The sequence below is a fragment of the Megascapheus bottae genome, chromosome 25, assembly GCF_031878675.1.
Source record: "Megascapheus bottae isolate mThoBot1 chromosome 25, mThoBot2.hap1, whole genome shotgun sequence".
Classification (NCBI taxonomy): Eukaryota; Metazoa; Chordata; class Mammalia; order Rodentia; family Geomyidae; genus Megascapheus; species Megascapheus bottae.
This window is the reverse complement of record NC_143533.1, coordinates 18,440,908-18,461,866: the sequence shown is the minus strand read 5'-3', so window position 1 is coordinate 18,461,866 and position 20,959 is coordinate 18,440,908. Positions and strand designations below refer to the sequence as shown.

General features: G+C 40.0%; 1 protein-coding gene across 1 annotated transcript in view; it reads right to left on the bottom strand.

The window, feature by feature from the left end:
- The window catches only part of Fbn1 (fibrillin 1), a 206,242-nt gene that overhangs the window by 162,138 nt on the left and 23,145 nt on the right, over nucleotides 1-20,959 (bottom strand). The window contains exons 2-5 of the mRNA XM_090358457.1: nucleotides 11,764-11,846; nucleotides 10,128-10,226; nucleotides 3,440-3,535; nucleotides 2,142-2,237 (exon numbers count right to left, since the gene is read on the bottom strand). Of these exons, the coding sequence (XP_090214583.1) occupies nucleotides 2,142-2,237; nucleotides 3,440-3,535; nucleotides 10,128-10,226; nucleotides 11,764-11,846 (374 nt within the window). The remainder of the gene's footprint in view (nucleotides 1-2,141; nucleotides 2,238-3,439; nucleotides 3,536-10,127; nucleotides 10,227-11,763; nucleotides 11,847-20,959) is intronic.

The window sequence follows — 20,959 nt, the reverse complement described above, 5'->3', positions numbered from 1 at the left end:
CATAAGTACTTTAGGAAATACCTGTCAAAGTACTTTACAAATTCCTAACCCATCTATACCAGCTTTAAGCTTGGGCAACAGAGAAGTAGTAACTCTCGCCTGATTAAAAATCAGGCTCCCTTTATTTTAATAGACTGCATCATCAATACCTGAACTGCAAGTAGGAACATTCTTCACAGTATTAATGACTCTGTTATGAGTAAAATGCTCCATAACTTAATGTTTTTAATGTTTCTTCTAAAACAAATTTAAGTTAAGCATTACCTTCACATACCACTCTTTGAGACATTATGTCCACCATTTTAATCTCCTCAAATATCTTCACTGAGCCAACAAGAAAGCCACAGTCTGATACTACCTTATTAGAAGCAGTTTATTATTCTGGATGTTTACTAGCTGCAAGTTAATAAAAAATATAGACACATAAACTGCAGAGAAACAGTTTAAGGAGGGACTCCAAAAGATGCCAGCATGTAATTCAATCACCAAGACCAAGACACCTTATCACATAGTAATACCCTGGAGTAGTTTTATCAACAGAAATAAAATATAATTCAATATACTACAATATAAATCCGTAATAATTATAGTTTACCTACACTTGCTTGCCAAGTACTTGCTTGTTTGTACTGGTGCTTCAGTAGAAAAATAACTGAATTTGGGTGAATGTTAATAAAGAGAAAATATACAATTTTCCCCCCATGAACCAATCCGTTCTTTGTTTTTCTCAGCTGTATGTTTAAAATGACATATATTGAGAACATCTGCTACTTAATCTTTATCCTCTATCTCATAAGAACATCCTTCTTTATACAATTTTGGAAACCATAATAATTAGTTTTAAATGTTCCTGAATATTTTTCAATCTCAGTGAACCTTCTAAAATGTTAAACAAGGAATGATGAGAAATGGTGATAAATATAATCAATTTAAAGTTTGAGACTGCTGCCCATAGCTTACATCTGTAATCTCAGACATTCAAAGAGTGTGTGATTCACAGGATCACAGTTCAAAGTCAGCCTCAGGGTGGGAGGGGGAACAGGAGGAGGGAAAGTGAGAGAAAAACATGGGAAGGGGTAACAATGTTCAAGAAGTAATGTAGTCACTACCTTACAAATGTAGTGATAATCCTTCTATACATTACCCTGACAATAAAATTTAAAAGAAAAGCTAGCCTTGGCAAAAAAAAAAAAAAATCCTTGAGAATTCATCTCCAATTAACCAACACAATGCCAAACTGAAAGCTGAGCAAATTAATCCTGGGTTCAAGCCATAGTACTTGCACTAAATAAGCACACAAATCCAAAGTAAATGAGTATAAAAATTCTGAAGAGGGGGGAGGGAAATGGGGACCAAGACATGAGAAAGGGTCTCAATGTTTGTGAAGTAATGCACCTTCTATCTGGTGAATATAATGTAACCCTTCTATTAATTACAACAAAAAATATATGAAAAAAATTCTGAACAATACTGCACATCATATTTATTTCAATATCACATTTGCTTTTTTGGTGAGCAGATCATGTAAACTATTTCTTTTAATTAGGGGCATTAGCGAGTAGCAGATTTGCAAATATAAATATCCTATTCAAATTAAAACTTTTATTTGTGTGGTCTTGGGAACATTTCTGGATATTAGTCTCTTTGTATAGCTAAGTACAGATGATAGGACATATTTCCCTTAAAAGCCAGTTTAGAATAGATACTAACTCTAGGGTGAACTGTGAGTGCCAAAGCTTTTATACCATGTCAGCTTCAAACAGGTCCCCTAGCTCTTTAGGTATAGTTTCCATTCTGAACTTTTCCTTTCCATACCAATATTTTGTTGGGAACCATTTGTCTAATAATGAAAAGCTCACTCTTCACCCTCAGGGAAAATTCTCTTCTTTTAGGTTGATGCCAACAGATAATTATGTATAAGTTCATTATAGAGTATTGCATTCAACTGGCAAGAACTGCCTGGGATAACGGGCACAGACTCATGGCCACTCTTGGCATCCTGGAGACCTTCCTGGTGGCAATTCAAAGCCCTTAACACTCAGCAGAATTCATGAAGCGGTGCATAGATCCAATACCTGTAGAAATCAGAGAAGAGCTGCAACATCCGAATGTCTTTGCACCAATGATTTCAGAACACTTACCTCTTTCGCACTGGGGTCCGGTGAAGCCATATGTGCACGCACACCGATTTGGAGCCACACATCTTCCTCCATTGAGACAGCCACTTTCACAGACAGCTGTAAGACAGAGAATAACCTAATGAAGCAACACCTAGGCCCTCTCATTGGAAAACAATAAAAACTTGATCAACCACCAGTATTTGCTTTGAACAACCACTGTACAGTTATAAATCTGGCGACTCTCAGTCAGGTCAAGCACCTGAACAGGAGAGTTTGTACTTTTGTGTTAATCCCTGAAGGTCTCATCACCCGAGCAAAGCTTGCAGTTCTGTATCTAAGGTGGTGGTTTCTAAGAGGCACCGATGATAACAGACTATAGTCTGACTATTGGACAGCATTTCTGTGTAATTTCTTGAGAACTCTTCTAAGGGAAACATTGTTTCCCTTAAGGAAAAACTGTTTCTGAAATCACACCATTAACTGCTGACATTCTGTCACTTGAGCACTGTGACAAAGAGCCAACTGAGTGTGTTTAACAGGCTCTATGAGACCAGAGTTAAGGTAAACACCAAGAAATTGAAAGAGGTTTGTTACCTGTGAGAAGATATTAATGTAAAAATAAAAAGAGTAACTCTGAACACTCCTCCTCTTACAATTTCTATAATGGAATCCAGTCTGGGAAACGAGAGAGAAGCAGGCACCATTCATTCATTCAAGAGGAAAGACATGTTTACAGAGGAAGGCAAGGCCGAGCTTTGCACATCCATGTAGAGCAGGCTAGTGAACAAATAGAACTAACAAGGATTCTTTTTTTTTTTTTGTCGGTCATGGGACTTGAACTCTGGGCCTAGGCGCTGTCTCTGAACTCTTCAGCTCAAGGCTACCAAACTACCCTTTGAGCCACAGTGCTATTTTCAGTTTTCTGTTTTCAGTTATCTAGAGATAAGAGTCTCACGGGGCTTGTGTTGGTTTTGAACCTCGATCCTCAGATCTCAGCCTCCTGAGTAGCTAGGATTACAGGCATGAGTCACCTGCTAGGCAACAGGGATTCTTAACTTTGGATTGTGACTGTGAGTCAAAGGCACAAAGCAAAGCATATGATAAGGGAAGATGAAAGGCAAATACATTCAACAATTTTAGGATCAATATTCTCAGTGGAAGGCGGGCACTTAATGTGTTGGAGAAGTGATCTGTTCATCTCAGGTCCAAACACAGGGTCCCAGGTGATCAAAGAAAACCTATCAGCCCTTATCTCATTCTATGTGCCCATGTTCTATGTAGGTTGACTTCCCAGCTGCTCATAACCAGGGCTTACTTACGCTGTCCACAGTGAGTTCCAATATACCCCTTCTGGCACAGACAGTGGTCGTCACTGCAGCTACCACCATTCATACAGCGAATGTTACAGTGTTGTACTTGGGGAAAAGGAAGAGAGAAAGAAAAGGGATTAATTTTCACAACTTCCGTGCATGGATTGCAACAAGTTCACAGGATCCATATACATATGCACCAATGTCCTAATTAACCTAATATGTTTAATGTATGCATCAAGCTATTTACAATGCAATATAGTTTTCTCTTTGGCATTTAACACTGCTATGTGACGTTCCTCATTCAGCAAAACTTAACAGCTCATGTCATTTCTGTAATTTAACCCAGAGAGAAAGTAGTATTATGAGCAATCATACAAGACAAGATTACAAGGGCAATAATTTTCCTAGGAGAAGATTTAGAGTCCAAATTAGCTGTCCAGGAGAAAACAGAGTCATAAATTCCATGGAATTTTGCTAGAATTTTTAGAGGCAGAAAAAAGAAGAAGAAGAAAATATCTAGGAAGGCATTTAATAACAAAACTGTGTAAAGACAGTGGGCTTCTAGCAGAAACTATGACTGTAAACTAAAGGAGACTCACACTATCTGCAACTAGGAATATGTCCCAGGACCCAGCCCTATTATCTACATAGCATTCCTTCCCTCCATAAGTAGTTCTGAATGCCTACTCTGTGTCACACAAAATGCCAGGCATTCTGTGCTTTTCTCACTAAGCTCTGCCTGTCTACGTCTAATTCTTTTTTTGGCCAGTCCTGGAGCTTGATCTCAGGGCCTGGGCACAGTCCTTAGGCTAGCAGTCTACCACTTGAGCCATAGCACTACTTCCAGCTTTTTCTATGTATGTACGTATGTAGTGCATGCTAGACCACAAGGTCACACTCCCAGTCCTGCTCTAACTCTTTATCCCCTAACAGTTCTCACCAAGGACTAAAATTCTCCCCCCTCCCCTTTGCCTCTTTTGTTCTTTTCTGATTGCTGTTCTCTTCTCTCTCCCAAGCCACACCAGAGCCCTTCTTCTTCCTGAAAGAGTAATTTCCATTTCTCTTGAACTCTACAAACTGTCATCATTTCTTCTATCCCAGATATATCTTTCTGAAAATTTTTGTGAGTAGGGAGATTCAGGATTATTACTTATATCCCCTCACGTGTAAGGCACCTTGTCTGCATGCAGGTACTATCTGAAACAGCAATTAACACATGTAACCTGATGACAGCCAAAGACTAGCCTCCACAAGTTGCTCATTATACCCTAAACTCATGGATACTGATCACTATTTTAATTTTTTTTTATCTTTTTCTCCATGTCTGAAAACAGAAATTCTTTTGTTCCAAAAATTGCGCAACCCAGGAAAGCCATTCAAACAGTTATTTTAGGCTCCTACAATTTTATTAATGTATCACAGCCAAAATGCTTAACTAAAAGATTATCTACAAGTCTCCAAAGGAAAAAAAACAACACAAACTTGGGATAATATTCTAAGTAGGTCAGGAAAAGGTGTATAGTTGCTTTAAAAGTGGAAATTATACTTAGCCTCATATTATCTTAGAAAAATAGTGCACATTGGGAAAGCACAGGAAATGATGTCATGTGTCAGGCAGCATAGGAACTCAGCCCACAAACTGATTTCAATTAAAGTGGTCCATGCCAAGAGCTAATTTCCATTCCCACACAAGCAACAAAGCCATTTAGCTCCTTTGAGATAAAAATTTTCAAAAGCAAACAGTAGTTTAAATAGTGACTTTACATTATTTATTCAAGTTTGAAAATCAGAACGAATTCTTTCCAGGAAGAATGATTACATTTACATTGAAAAGTAATATAATTAAAAACCTCCCTTGATATCCCTTTATAGTTGTGAAAAAAAAAAAAACCCTGTCTTCCAGGTGAACCTTTTCCAACATATTTTTTTCTCTGAAAAACAAGAACATTCTGTCTGATTTCTTCCTTCCTTTCTCTTCTTTCCCTCCTTCCCTTCCTCCCTCTGACCTCCCTCCCTCCCTTCCTTTCTACCTTCCATCCTTCCTTCCCTTCCCTCCATGTGTGTGTGTGTGCATGTGTGTGTCTGTGTACACATACTGGAGCTTAAACTCTAGGCCTGGCTGCTGTTCCTCAAGGCTGGCACTCAACCTCCTGAGCCATAGTTCCACTTTTGGTTTTTTGTTAGATAATTGGAGATAAGAATCTCTCAGCTTTATCTGTCAGGCTGGCTGTGAAATATGATCGGATCTCAGCCTCCTGAGCAGCTAGGATTATAGGTATGAGCCCCTAGGGTCTTGCTTTTACTGACTTCTGAAGTGGCAAGCCATTGTGGGTCAAGTGACTACACCAAGAATCCCTGGGAGAAAGGGGATCAAGTAAGCTTCCCAACAGATATATCTTCATCCCCTGCTTAACCACAAGCACGTTTAACAGGAACAATTTCACCAGTTTCATGAAGGCCTTGTGGGAAGCATTTCTTCAAAAGTAGGCAGCCATCACTTAGGATTTCAGAAAGGCAGCAAAAGAACCACATGCTAAATATGCAACTTCACTACCCAAGCAGGAAACAGTTTGAAGAAAGACATACATGATTGGTTTTAATTTGGATTGAATTCTGCCACTGATGCATATTCTAAATTTACCCTGATGGGAGCGAGAATTCCAGATGTCTCATAGTTAGCAGACTAGGTCCTGGGAAGCTCCACTTACAACCTGTAAGAATGTCTATACCATTTATAGGATGTACTGACTATTCCATGTTTAAATATATTCCCTGGAATAGATCTGTTTTAAAATTTTCCAAGGGGGCTGAGAGTTTGGTCTAGTGGTAGAGTGCTTGCCTAGCATACATGAAGCCCTGGGTTTGATTCCTAGGTACCACATATATAGAAAAGACCAGAAGTGGTGCGGTGATGCTAGCCTTGAAAAAGCCCAAGGACAGTGCTCAGTCCCTGAGTTCAAACCCCAAGACTGGTCAAAAAAAGACAAAATTTTACCAGAAACTAGGAATGTCAGGGTAGTCAAAGCATTAAGTGTGCAGACTTTCGCTGGCATACACAGCTAGCCCTGAGAGCACTAATATCCCAATGACAATATCCCCCTGAAAATGGCTTCAAAGACTCTCCTATTTGCTGGGCTCCAATAGCTGACATCTGTAATATGCTACTCAGGAGGCTGAGTTCTGAGGATCAAGGTTCAAAGCCAGCCCATGCAGAAAAGTCCATGAAGTTCTTCAATAAACCACCAAAAAAGCCAGACAGTGAAGCTCTGGCTCAAGTGGTCACAAGCCCTATGGCCAAGAAAAATAATCATAATTTCATGGAAGACTCAATATTCTAGAACTAGCAGAAAATGTTATCTGTCTATATCTGCAAAAAGATTACAAATTAATTTTAGGTTCATTTCAGATATCAGTCAGTTATTCTGGTAATTCAGTTGTACTGACTGAACAGATCCCATTGGCCAGGCAGGAGAAAAAACAGAATTAAAACTTTCTTTAGTTTTTTTTTAAATAACTAACCAGAGGAAATGCCATCAGCCCACCAGAGGGAAGAGAAGAAGCAGGACTAGCATTTGGGTCTTAATACCTCAGGCAATGATTGTATGGGAAGCACTAGGTCTGCAGTGATTCTAAGGACCAGCCATCCTCTCACCAGGTACAGTTGGCAGAATAGAGTATTGACAGCCGTTTTGAGTAAGCATCTATATAGCGAGTACATGTTTTGGTTTCAGCACTAGGAAAAGCACAGACAGATAAATTAAACAGCCAGACCAACTCCTAGACTCCCCACCTAAGACAACAATCCACAGGGGGCAGCCAGAGCCACTGTAGGACAAAAACAATTCTCATTTAGAGAGATAATACCAATGGATTTCCCTGACCTGCATAAATGCCCTGTAGTGCCTAAAGACATGCATCATTAATGCATCTCAAAAAATAAAAATCTAGCTGAGCTGGAAAAAGTCCAGAAAACACATTAAAGGATACCAGTGATAGAAATGCTTCCTCAACAGATGAATTTAAAAAATTCATCTATCTTTACTTTTACAGAAGTTTTAGATACTATTAGTTCAAGGGAAGTCTGAGTTAGCAATTTAAAATATTCCAAATACCTCAAAGATCTTGGTGAAACCATATTCTCTTCACACCATTCTTTCCCCACCTCTTTTTTTTCCTTCCAAGTCCTAGGGCTTGAACTCAGGGCCTGGGCACAGTCCCTGAATTCCTTTTACTAAAGGCTAGCACTCTACCACTTGAGCCACACCTCAATTTTCAGCTTTTCTGAGTAGTTTATTGGAGATAAGAATCTCACAGACTTCCCTGCCTGGGCTGGCTTCAAATCACTGTCCTCAGATCTCAGCCTCCTAAGTAGCTAAGATTACAGGCGTGGGCCACCGGTATTCTACACTACTCTTATGTACAAGCTGTTTTGGGATTTTGTTCAATGTCCAGATATACAGATGAGATCCAGTCTTTTTAAGAGCACACTACCCACAAGTCTTGAACTTCAGTCTCTAGCCTAAATCTGGCCTTAGGACCTAACTACTCTATTCTTCCCACTCTATGACCACCAGGATTCCGATTTTCTTTCTACATTAACATCCTGCCTCATCTACCATCTTTTTCAGGCAAAATCATGAGGGGCAGGTTATCCTATCAGTCCAAGCTGTACATCCCAGTTTGCTCTATTTTCTTTCACTAGTGGAAGTATGAGGTCTATTACCAACTTCATTCTATACTTATTTCCCACCCCTGACCCTGTCACCCCCCAATGGTAGCCTGGAGTTTCCCTAACAGAGATACAGATGTCTAGTACATTCCTGGAAGTGGTGCTAGCTGACTTCTCTGGCCCTTTCTATTCATCTGTGCTCTGTGGAACAAAGCTGCTGTCATACAGAGAACACACATTTAAAACCAAGCTGAATACCTAACATTCAGTAGAAAGAGATAGACTCCCCAGCCCACAGGGTTATTTTCTGTCCCATTCTACAACTGACTATTTACAAGTATGTATTAGGCAAAAGAAGCAGATTCTGAAACAATATTTCAGCAGAAATCACTTGCTTTGAGATGGAAGATATTTGCAAAGTGAGACAGGTTCAAGAAAGAAGCAAACAAAATACACTCTCAACCTACTACTATGGTGGGCAAGAAGGGCTCAGTCCCTCTGGGGAATTCTGGGAAACAGGAAAGAGTCATTCTCAGAGTTACCCAAACAGCAAGGCAAAGGAATATGATATGTGCATTCAACAACTCTCCATCTATCACTGGTTAAAAATTGCTTCTAGGTCCACTAACTCCTTTAGCACTTCCTGCTTGCCTTCTACATGGCACAATCTTTGGCCAGAGAAATTTGGCCAAGGTCTCAGGAAGTGAGACTTGTGAACTCCAAGAAAATGAGTGACCACATAGAAGGTCTGCCATCAGGACAACCTGCTTTTGCCTCTAAAGTGACTGGAAGAGTCACAATAAGACTCTCCATAGGCAATGAATCTTGACACCCATAAATCTCTACTTTCAATGGACAAAACAGAATGTAACATTTTTCCTTAAAATCTTATAAAGAAAAAGATATAAGGAGAGTGTCTTTTCTCACCAAGACTTAGGACCGAAATGGGAAACCATATTCTTTTTTGCCTTTATAATAATCGATAGATCAAGGGGTGTTTATACCAATATGAACTTCAACTCTTTTTTTTGTCAGTAGTAGAACTTGAACTCTGGGCCTGGGCGCTGTCCCTGAGCTCTTCGGCTTAAGACTACTGCCCAAGCCCTGAAGCCTCAGCACAACTTCTGGGATTCTAATGGTTAACTGGAGATAAGAGTCTCACGTTAGTGACTTTACTGTTTGGGCTGGCTCTGAACCTTGATCCTCAGATCTCAGCCTCCTGAATAGCTATGATTACAGGCATGAGCCACCATGTCCAGCAAAACTTCAACTTTTTAAACAACAAATAACGACTCACCTTGACCTCCTCCCATTTCCCTTAATTCACTACGGTGGATAATACATGTAAAGAAGACAGAGTCAGAGTCAGAGACAAAGATGAGAGATGAGAGACAAAGAAAGAGACAGAAGGGAGAGAGGGAAGAGGGAAGAATGAGAGGGAGGAATGAGAGGGGGAGGGAGAGGAAGAGAGACAGAAAGGATGAAAGTGAATCCAGATCTAGAAAGCAGAGGCCCTTAAGAATAAACTGTGGATATTCATTTAGCATTGTAGAATAAACACAATCTATGTGCTTTATGGTTAAATCCCCAGAACACCTTCTTGGAAATGCAAAGGTTTAGAGATAAACGGCTTCATATTTCAGTACCACAAAGCAGAAACACCTACTCTTCTTGAGCCAAAAATGTTCATTACACAATCATCTTGTGGGGCACCTCTTAAGGTGTTTACAATAGTGATACAGAGATGAATAAGGTAATACCAACATAGAAGGCCATACTCTTTATATGGTTCCTAGTAATTATGCTCGTAGGTAATTTCCCAATGATCAGTAAAGAAGGGAAATAAGAGGCTAGATGGAAGGAAGACTTTCCAAGTATTTTGGGCAGAGTAGAGAAGGCAGATGGTCTGGAAGGGAGGAGGGAGGATGTACTGGAGGCAAAGAGAAAAGCCAAAAAGCAAATTTAGGAGAAAATAGGGCATAACCACATAAAATAATATTATATATAATGACATGTTAGACTCACTGGATCGGGAGCCACAGGAAGGAGATATCTGACCAGATGGGCAAGTGCACATATTGGGCCTGGAACAGAATCCATCCCCACAGGAATGCCGGCAAATGGCTGTGGAGAAATTCAGAGGTCTATCAGCACACTGATTCAGCACACCATTAATTGTCAGGATCCCAACATTCAAAGGAGGACACCTGGCCCCCTCAGGCCCCTCATTGACCTTGTCATCATGAATTATACAATCTCAGGTGCTCTCATTCACAAAGCAAGTCTGTGGAGCCAGGTGATCTCTGATCGTAACTTTAGTAACGATGCATACATATCAGGAGTTCTAAGCCTCTCTGCTTATTCATAATGTTCCATTTAATAAAATCCCAAGACAGGCAAGAGAGGGGAAGTAAAACAAACTACAATCTTGCATCTAAACCCCCTTACAAAAACTGTTTTTATGTAAGTTTCATTTTTTGATGGTGCAAAAAAGATACAACACTGTTCTAGGAAGACAACTGTACTGGACCTGTCCTGAATTATATCGATGGTATGGGGGAAGAACCTAGTAAGCTGGTAGTAATTCTACAGTCAGGAAGCCATTCACCTGTTAAAGACAGATGAACTTTCATGCCAGCCAGAGCCTATGGCCAATGTGCCAGATGCTCCAGTCATGGCTAGATGAGTCAATTAAGTAATAATTTGCTCATCAAGACTTGATAAGTACTTCTTAGTTTGTTGGCATGTTCATTTCCTCAAAATCTTGCAAAGGATATAAGAGACAAAAATAGTTCAAAAAGCTAAAATAACACATGGAATAAAATGTGCATTAAAACATTAACAAAGCTTAGAACAGAGATGGAAAACTGTTGTTCAAGCAGCGGTCAAAGACTCTCATAAACATTTATTTTAGTACTTGAAAATAACTCTACAGGACCTGGGGGAAGGGTTCCATTGTCGAAATCATCTACAAAATGCTGAGTACCAATTGTTGGTTTAGTTTTGATCATAAAATAAACTCATTCCTATCCTCTTTGTCTAAAACTTTCAAAGATTTGGAGAGGCTTATGGCCTGTTGTAGACAACAAAGTTAAAAATTATTATAAGGGGGCTGGGAGTTTGGCCTAGTGGTTAAAGTGCTTGCCTAGCATGCACGAAGACCCGGGTTTGATTCCTCGGTACCACATACATAGAAAAAAGCCAGAAGTGGTGCTGAGGCTCAAGTAGGAGAGCTCTATCCTTGAGAAAGTCCAAGGACAGTGCTTAGGCCCTGAGCTCAAGCCCAGGACTGGCACAAAAATATATATATATATTATAAGGAATTCAGCAATGATACTCTTTTCCTCAAAATCCCATCAAAGTGACCACCTACTCTGATTAACATATGCAAATACCATCCTATGTTGGTCATAGTATCCACTGTGGTTCTATTTTCAGTATCTCAGAAATAGTCTAAAGGAAGTCACTGAATAAATCTATGACAACACTTTCATGAAATTCAATGTTCCCAAAGTTTTGTTCAAAAAAAGTAGGAAAATTTTAAGGGCTGGAAGGTTCAACTACATAATACTAACGTTATGTAGTTACAAAGGAGCAAATTCTAAGGATCACCATGCCAGTAAAATAAACATGCAAAATGAAAGGTAGTCTATTTACTTACGGACAATGCACTGATTTCCACCAGGTAAGGTTTTCCATCCAGGACAACAGTAAGCATTATAACGTGATCCACAGACATTGGGTCTGAAACAAAGTAACACAGAATTCCATTTTGTCTTTAAAAAAAAAAAAAGATATGACCAAATGAAAAAGAAAAAAAAAAACCCAAGTTACAAAGCAAATAAATCTTAGAAAAGAATGAGAAGTAAAATCAGGGAATCTAATCTAGCCAAACAGCTTTCTACATTTTAACCTAGTGATACCAACAGAGATGTCCCTTGTTAATACCTTTACCCTCAGACCATATTAAAAACTGGTGGGGTCCTTCTTCCCGGCCCCTCTCTCTCAATCAGCAGGAGGGATAGGGAAATGCCCCGACCAGGACACCCAGCCCTCCTTCCCCAGAGGACAAACAGAGATGTCAGCCAGGTTTGTCAAGGCAGAAATCTCCCTCCCCAAAAACCCCCCTCCTGAGGAAGTCCCTCCATTAATATACCCTCACTCTAGGTCTCAGCAGAGAGTGATAAAGCTGTAACACATTTATAACCAATGGTAATCAAGTCCTGCGCCCTGCCTCTTGTCTTATCTCAGACATGGCGTTACCCAGCTCCCAGCAGAAAACAGAAAGAAACATAACAAGTGTACATTGTCATGGGAGGCTTTGATATATTTGAATAAATATGTATGTTGGGAAAACAAGCAAACACAAACCCCAAAGATACTTAAGGTACAGATGGAAAAACTCATGAAGCCCTGTAGAGTCTAATCTCATGATGAACTGTCTACTTGTCTGGTTTAAAAAGTTAGCGGTACTGGGGGCCAGTAGCTCACTCCTATAATCCTAGCTACTCAGGTTGAGATCTGAGGATCACAGTTCAAGGCAAGCCTGGCACAGTCCATAAGACTCTTATCTCCAGTTAACCATCAGATAACCAACAGAAGTGGTGCTGTGGCTCAACTGGTAGACGTTAGCCTTGACCTGAAGACCTCAGAGACAGAGCCCAGGCCCAGAGTTCAAGCCCTGTGACAAAAAAAAAAAAAAAAAGTCAGAGGTAAAACCATTACATGTAAAGTTAAAATACCTACTCTAAAATCAGGTATATTTTTTCTTATATGCCAGCTCCCCTCTGAAATGTCATCACATTCTTCCTTTCACCCAAATTACAGAATTGCAAACTCTAACATGAGTTAAGAGAAATTGCAAACTCTAACATGAGTTAAGAGAAATTAAGTCCAAAGATACATATTTCTTTAGCAAAAGCTTGGAAACATCACTGACACAAGCATTTAGTGAGCAAATGAAGCCAATGGCACTCTGAGTTTCTTGTTTTTGGTTAATTTATGGCCACATGTCTTGGAGCAAAGCCTCCATTGAGAATCCAGATGACCCACATTCAGCATCTTCAGAGAGCAATTCAATAAAGATCCAGCTGACCATACCCTGGAACATTGAGATGGGATGGAATGAATGCAGACCCGAAAGAAGCCATTTGCTCCTTTCTGAGCTAGATGCAGATGCTAGCTGAAGTTCAGGGACTGATAAGGAAGGTCAAACGCTTTCCAATCAATGTCACAAACCACAGCTATTCCAAAGTTACTAGTATAAACACCAGTGCAAGTCTTAAACACAAACATACTGCTAAAATGCATGTCTCCGTTGGGATGTGTCCACACACCCTCAGTCTACATGTGGACCAAAGCAAACAGCTCAAAGCCAGCCTGCAAGCCCTTGAGACTCTCTTTCAATCTCAGGCTGGAGCAGGAACCAAGTAATATCTTTGTATAGCCCCAGAGATGTCAGGAATGCTCTAGAGTGTGCAATCTGTGCCTCAGACTTGCTGAGACTGAGGTGAGGCCGAAAGATGGATGGCTAGAAAAAGGATTCTGACTCTGTACCCATTCTTTCAGGACTTTTCCCAGGCTGAAGTGAGGCAGAAAGATGGATGGCTAGGAAAAGGATTCTCACTCTGTACCCAGTCTCCCAGGACTTTTCCAGGCCTGTATGACTATCGACCACTTTATAACCTAATTCATACTCTGTGTTTATTGGAATTATTTACCTTGCCTATTTTATACATATGTGTATCTATAAAATACTGGGCAAAGGATGATGGAAGCGCAGTGTGGCACTATTATCATGATGAAATCATCTGGGGCTGGGAAAGTAGCTCAGTGATAAAATGTTTACCTAGAATTCCTAAGGCCCTGGGTTCAACACCCTACTCCCCCCCGCCTCAGGGCACAAAAAGTAAACCAAAATCAACTTTTTTTATACATTCTAACTCAGTTGCTGACTCAGCCTAAGTAACTAGAAAGGTTGAAGAAAAAATAAAGACTATTAAGAATTCTGGCTGTCATTTCTGTGTGGCAAAGGGCATAGCTACCAAGTTAAAGAGAAGGCCCACAGAGTGGGAGATCTTCACTAACCATACAACAGACAAAGGCCTCATATCTAAAATATATCTACAGCTCAAAAATTTGAATCTCTCAAAAACAAAATCTCAAAGAAACAACCATCCCATTAAAAGGTGGGCTAAAGACTTTTAAAGAGAGACTTCTCTGAAGAGAAAATAAGAATGGCCTATAGATACATGAAGAAATGCTCGACAGCTCTGGACATAAAAGAAATGCAAATCAAAACAACTTTGAGATTCCATCTCTCTCCAGTTAGAATGGCCAGGATCAAGAAATCTAATAACAACAGACGCTGGCAGAGATGTGGCCAGGAGGGATCACTACTACACTGTTGGTGGGAGTGTAAACTCGTTCAGCCACTCTGGAAAGCAGTATGGCAATTCCTCAAAAGACTAAACATAGAGCTCCCCTATGACCCAGCAATTCCACTCCTTGGCATTTGACCAAACGTCCAGAAACAAGGACATACTAAAGCCACTAGCACAACAATGTTCATTGCAGCACTATTTACCATAGCAAAGATATGGAATCAACCCAGATGCCCCTCAGTAGATGATTGGATCAAGAAGATGAGGTCGTATACACAATGGGATTTTATGCAGCCATCAGAAAGAATGACATCGCCCCATTTGTAAGGAAGTAGAAAGACTTGGAAAAAATCCTATTAAGTGAAGTAAGCCAAACCCAAAGGAACAGAGGTTAAATGGTTTCCCTCATTTGTAATGATTAGTATACATCTAGTACTTTCCTAGCAGAGGATTACAACAGCATAAAACCTAGGTACATAAGGGCATATAGGTTGAGACTAAATGAAAAGACCTCTAGGATATGGAAACAAGAGCGTTATCTTGTGTGATTGTTGTTCTTAATGTACTATGTTATTTCTCTTCTCTTTTTTTGCCCTTTGGTTAATCTCATATTGTTACAGTATCTGACTTTGTCACCTGGTATATTGTATATGTGTTTATTTATTTGAAATAGGAAAGGGGAGGGGGGAAACAAGATGATTGGGAGGAGGTAGGGGAGGGAAATGGGGACAAAAACATGAGAAGAGGTATCAATGTGTGAGAAGTAATGCACCTACTACCTGGTGAATGTAACTGTAACCCCTCTATACATTACCTCAACAAAAGATAAAATATTTTTTTAATTTAAAAGAATTCTGCCTTTCAAATGTTTTCCCTCCTGTTAACAAAGCAATATCTCAAATTTCTAATGTCCAGAACTTCCTTGATAAACTCAAGGATCTCAGAAAGGGAAGAAACAGGAGAACACAGAATAAAGGGTTGGGGGTGGGATTGAGTGGGAGATACTCGAACCTTCTAAACTTTACAAAAGTTCTCTCAAGTTAAAAATGACAATCTCAGCCAAAGTCAACTATTCTCCACCAGCAGCCATTACGACAGTTCCACTGGATGTAGTCCAAACCCCCCCCCCAAAAAAATTCTGGAATCATTTCACAGCACCCCTCAGCCTTCACAGGGTGCATTGTGGTTGGAACAACAAAGGTTTTCAAATGAAAACTGGAGCATATTGTCTGACAAAAATGAATGCATTTGTGGAATAACAACACATGTAACAGTAATAAAGTCAACCCCCCAAAAAAGGGGTCCAGAATCAGTCATCTCAGTTCTCTAAAGCCACAGACTTGAAAGATTTTTCCAAGGAATTTGAAAAATCACAGTACTATGAACATTATTTATTGTTTTTCAATTTTCAGTATCAATCTGCAGCCAAAACCTGGAGGAGATTACAATTTGCCATGGTTACAAAATAAAATGTCAATATTCTAAACCTTTACAGTGTAAACATAATGGTATGGATGACATAAATTCAGAAAAGCCAAGTTAGGAAGAAAGACACAGAAGGCAATAAAAAAAAAGTCAATTCACCAACGGGAAATTGATGTATATCACATACTGTTTTAAAATAAACAATCACTAGGCCAAGTCCTATGTAATCCCACCTACTTAAGGAGGTAGAGATCTAGAGGCCAATATAAGCAAAAAAAACAAAAAACCCGGTCATCCCATGGGAGACACGGGTAGGGAGATCACAGTACAGGCCAGCCTGGGCAAAAATGGAAAGCCCTATCTGAAAAGTAACTAATGCAAAAAGGGCTTGGGCAGGGCTCAAGCAATAAAGCATCTATCTAACAATCATAAAGCTCTGAATTCAAATCCCAACAGCGCCAAAAATAACCAACAAAACAAGCCATAATACAATATTTTTTTTTATCAAGAAGAGCTAGGTACCGTAGATCACACCTATAATCCTGGATTCTCAGGAGGCTGAGATCTAAGGATTGCGGTTCAAAACCAGCCTAGGCAGGAACGTCCTTGAGACTCTTATCTCCAATTAACCACAAGAAGCCAGAAGTGGAGATGTGGCTGAAGCGGTAGAACACTAGTTTAGAGTGGGGGGGAGGGGCGGGAAGCAACCTCAAGGATAGCACCCAGGCCCCGAGTTCAAGCCTCAGGACAAGTTTTAAAAATAAGATAAGGATGCCTTAGTAGATGACTGGATCAAAAAGATGTAGTATTTATACACAATGGAATTCTATGCAGCCATCAGAAAAAAATGATAACATCCCATCTGTAAGGAAATGGAAAGACTTGGGGAAAAAAAATCATATTAAGTGAAGTAAGCCAAACCCAAAGGAACATGGGCTCAATGGTTTCCCTCATTTGTAATAATTAGTACTGATCTAGGACTCTCCTATCAGAGGATCACAATAGCTCAAACGTAGGTACATAAGGTTATATAGGATGAGACTAAATGAAAGGACTTCTTGGATATAGAAACAAGAGTTTTATCTTGTGTGATTGTTGTTCTTAATGTACTATGTTATTTCTCTTCTTTGGTTAATCTCTGTTACCTAGCATATTGTATATACATTTGTTTATTTGAAATAGGAAAGGAAAGGGGGGAAAATAAGATGAGTGGGAAGGGGTGGACGAGGGAAATGGGGACAAAACTATGAGAAGGGGTATCAATGTGTGAGAAGTAATGCACCTACTACCTAGCAAATATAACTGTAACCCCTCTATACATTACAATAATAAATAATATTAATTAAAAATAAATAAGAGGAGGAAGAAGTCGGGGAGGAGAGGGAAGAAATCAGATAGAAGTTGGTTTTTTTGTTTTTTGTTTTGCCAGTCCTGGACTTGAGCTCAGGGCCTGAGCACTGTCCTTGGGCTTTCTCAAGGCTAGAGCTCTACCACTTAGCCTCAGCCCCATTTCTGACTTTTTTCTATGTATGTGGTACCGAGGAATCGAACCCGGGTCTTCGTGCATGCTAGGCAAGCACTCTACCACTAGGCCAAACTCCCGGCCCTATTTTCAGTTCTTTAAGAAACCTCCACACTGCTTTCCAGAGTGGCTGAACTAGTTTACATTCCCACCAGCAGTGTAGTAGGGTTCCTTTTTCTCCACAACCCCACCAGCAACTGTCATTGTCTGAGTTCAAAATCTTGGCCATTCTTGTTGGGGTAAGGTGGTATCTTAGGGTTGTTTTCATTTGCATTTCCTTTATGACCATAGATGATGAACATTTGCTTTTCTGCCATTTTAATCTCTTCTTCTGATAAGTCTCTCTTTAGTTCCCTTGCCCATTTAGTGAATGGTTTATTGGGTTTGGGGGGGGATTAGTTTCTTGAGTTCCCTGTAGATACTAGATATTAAGCATTTGTCAGATGTATTATTGGTGAATATCTTTTCCCAGTTGGTCGGCTGTCTCTCTACTTTCACGACTCTGTTTTTATCTGTACAGAAACTTTTTATTTTTAGGTAGTCCCATTTATCGAGTCTCTCTCCAATCTGTTGTGACCCTGGGATTCTGTTCAGGAATCTTTTGCCTATGAGTTCTAGTGTCTCTACTTTATCATGTAGCAGTTTCACGGTTTCTGGTCTGACGTTGAGGTCTTTGATCCACTTTGAGTTAATGCTTGTGCATGGCGAAAGGCTAGGGTCAATTTTTAGTTTTCTGAATGTGGTTGCCCAGTTTTGCCAGCACCAATAATTGAATAGACTGTGTTTGTTCCACTGTATATCTTTGGCTCCTTTGTCAAATACAAGTTGCCTATAGGTACGTGGTTCTATTTCTGGGTCTTCTATTCTGTTCCACTGATCTTCTGGTCTGTTTTTGTGCCAATACCAAGAGGTTTTTGTTATTATGGCTCTAGAGTTTGAAGTCTGGTATTGTAATACCTCCAGCATTGCTCTTTTTGCCTAGAATTGTTTTGGCTATTTTAGGTCTTTTCTTGTTCCATATGAATCTTTGGATTATATCTTCTATTTCAGTAAAGAATGTCTTTGGGATTTTGATGGGGATTGCATGAATTTGTATATCAATTTTGGCAGTATAGCCATTTTCACTATGTTGGTTCTCCCTAGCCATGAGCATGGGATGCCTTTCCATTTCCTAGTATCCTCAGAATTTTTTTTTCCCCACTGGTTAACTAGAGAAAAAAGTGTCATCAACTTTTCTGTCTAGGCTGGCTTTCAACCTTGATTCTTAGATCTCAGCCTGCTGACTAATTACAAGCTGGAGCCACCAACAGCCACTAAAGGTCACTTGTAGAATTCAAATGTCCTTTGTCTTTTAATCAATATGCTTGTGGTTTTAGTAGCATAAAGCAAAAGGAGCTGCTTCATTCATTCCCAGTCCCCTTTCATTAGTTCAGCATTTTTTTTCATCTTGAAATGCTATGTAAATTTGGAGTTGTGTTTATTTTGTTTGCATGCTGTTTGTTGTTTTATAACCTTATCCTTCCTAACGACATACTATTTAACCTCTACCTTCCTGCCTGCAACCATGAGAAGACAGTGATCATTTCCCTCTCCTTGCCATTTCTTCTTGGATAGTGTTAAGTACCCTTGCTCTCTATTGGCTCAACAGAGAGCATTAGAAAGATGTTAAGATTTCTATCCTAATGATTTAGATCCTGAGCAGTACAGACTCACAGAAATTCCTTCAAACAAGCCGGGTGGCATCTGACTTATACTCTGATTAAAACAGCACTAATTCTAGAAATAACCAAATATCTTATTTAAGTTGGAAAGCAGGAAGATGTGTAAAATCTAAAGGAGATAGAATGGGTTATTTCCATGATAAATGATTTTATTCTAATGTTCCAATACAAACAGCACTGAAGGGACATTTTTAATTGACACTCCTGTGTAATACAATTTTTTCTTCATCAGCCATGTACACCAAACCACCCACCCACTCTTATGTGAGTAGCAGTGGTAATTGACACAGAGAATTCAAGCATGAGTGCAGCCAGGCACTAGTGACTCACATGTATAATCCTAGCTACTCATGAAATAGAACTAGATGATTATGATTCAATGCCAGCCAGGCAGAAAAGTTTGCTAGACTCCATCTCCAAAATAACTAGCCAATAGTAGAGATGGAGGCATGGCGTAAGTGGTAAAGTTCCAGTTAAATAAGCTGAGGCCCTTAATTCAAGCTCTGGTACCATTTCCCTCTCCCACACCCCCAACTCTTCCTGCTTAGTGCTAAAGACCCATAAGATTATCTCCCTCCTGGTAGTTCTTTGAGGTAGATTCTGTTACTATCTTTTTGCACACAAAAAAAACTATGGCTTGGGAAAGTTGCACAACTTAGAAGTAGTAATGGGGATGTGAGTTCAGATAGCTTGAGTCTAGAGCCCATTTCCTTAACTACTATGTTGGGAGGAGGGAAGCATGTTGAGGGTCAAGAAGATAAGTCACTCAATTGGCAGTGACACAGGAACAAAAATCTTAAGATGTCCATCAACACACTAATACACTGTTATTCCTTATATTCTAAGAGTCCATGAGGAGGAAGGGGGAAATAAATGTGCATCCACTCCACCACAGTGCTACATCTTTTAGCCACCGAAGTCTTTCCTCTGTGGACTTCCGCTCAACCCAGCTCTATCACCCTGGGGGATGGGTGACCCTCGACCGGCTTGCTATTTGGATGGAGTTCAGACACAGCACTCAGAGACTGTGTGGGCTAAAGTCTCTCTCAATGAGGCCGACAGCTGGGCTCTACCACGTCTGACCACATTATTGCAAGAATTGGCCCCTGTGCAAGACGTCTGCAGCGTGACCGCATTCCGAAGCCAGACCCACTTCTGCAAGTTTGGCCTGTCTTACAGCAAGATAGCCTTAGCCTTTCTGCTTCCTGTCCCAAGTTCCAAGTCCTTTTCAGACAAGGCTGGGGTAATAAAAACAAGGTCAGGGGGCTCTTATTTCATAGGTGAGAGTTTCCCAGCCTGTCAGGGATCAAATCCTTGGGCAAGGAAAACAGAAAAGGGGTAGTGAGGATGCCCTTGCTCTAAGTTACTGGCTTCTTTGACCTTTGTGAGAGGAAGATTTTCAATGGAGCCCTCCCCTCTTCTTCTTTTTCCTCCTCTTCCTTTTCTTCTTCTTCTTCCTCTTTCTTCCACCTCCTTTTCCTCTTTCTTCTACTTCCTCTTTCTTCTTCCTCCTCCTCTGCCTCTTCTCTTTCTTCTTCTACTTCCTCTTTTCATCCTCTTTCTTCTTCTACTTCCTCTTTCTTTTCTTCTTCCTCTTTCTTCTTTTTCTCCTTTTCTTCCTTCCGTCCTTCCTTTCTTTCCTTTTCTTTTTCAGTACTTGGGTTTGATCTTGAATTCTTATACTTACTAGGCAAGCATTACATCATTTTAGCCATATCCTCAAGTCCTTTTTGCTTTATTGTTCACAAAATGTATTGCACTTTTGTTCAGGGCTAGCCTCGGACCAAGATCCTCCTACTTATCCTT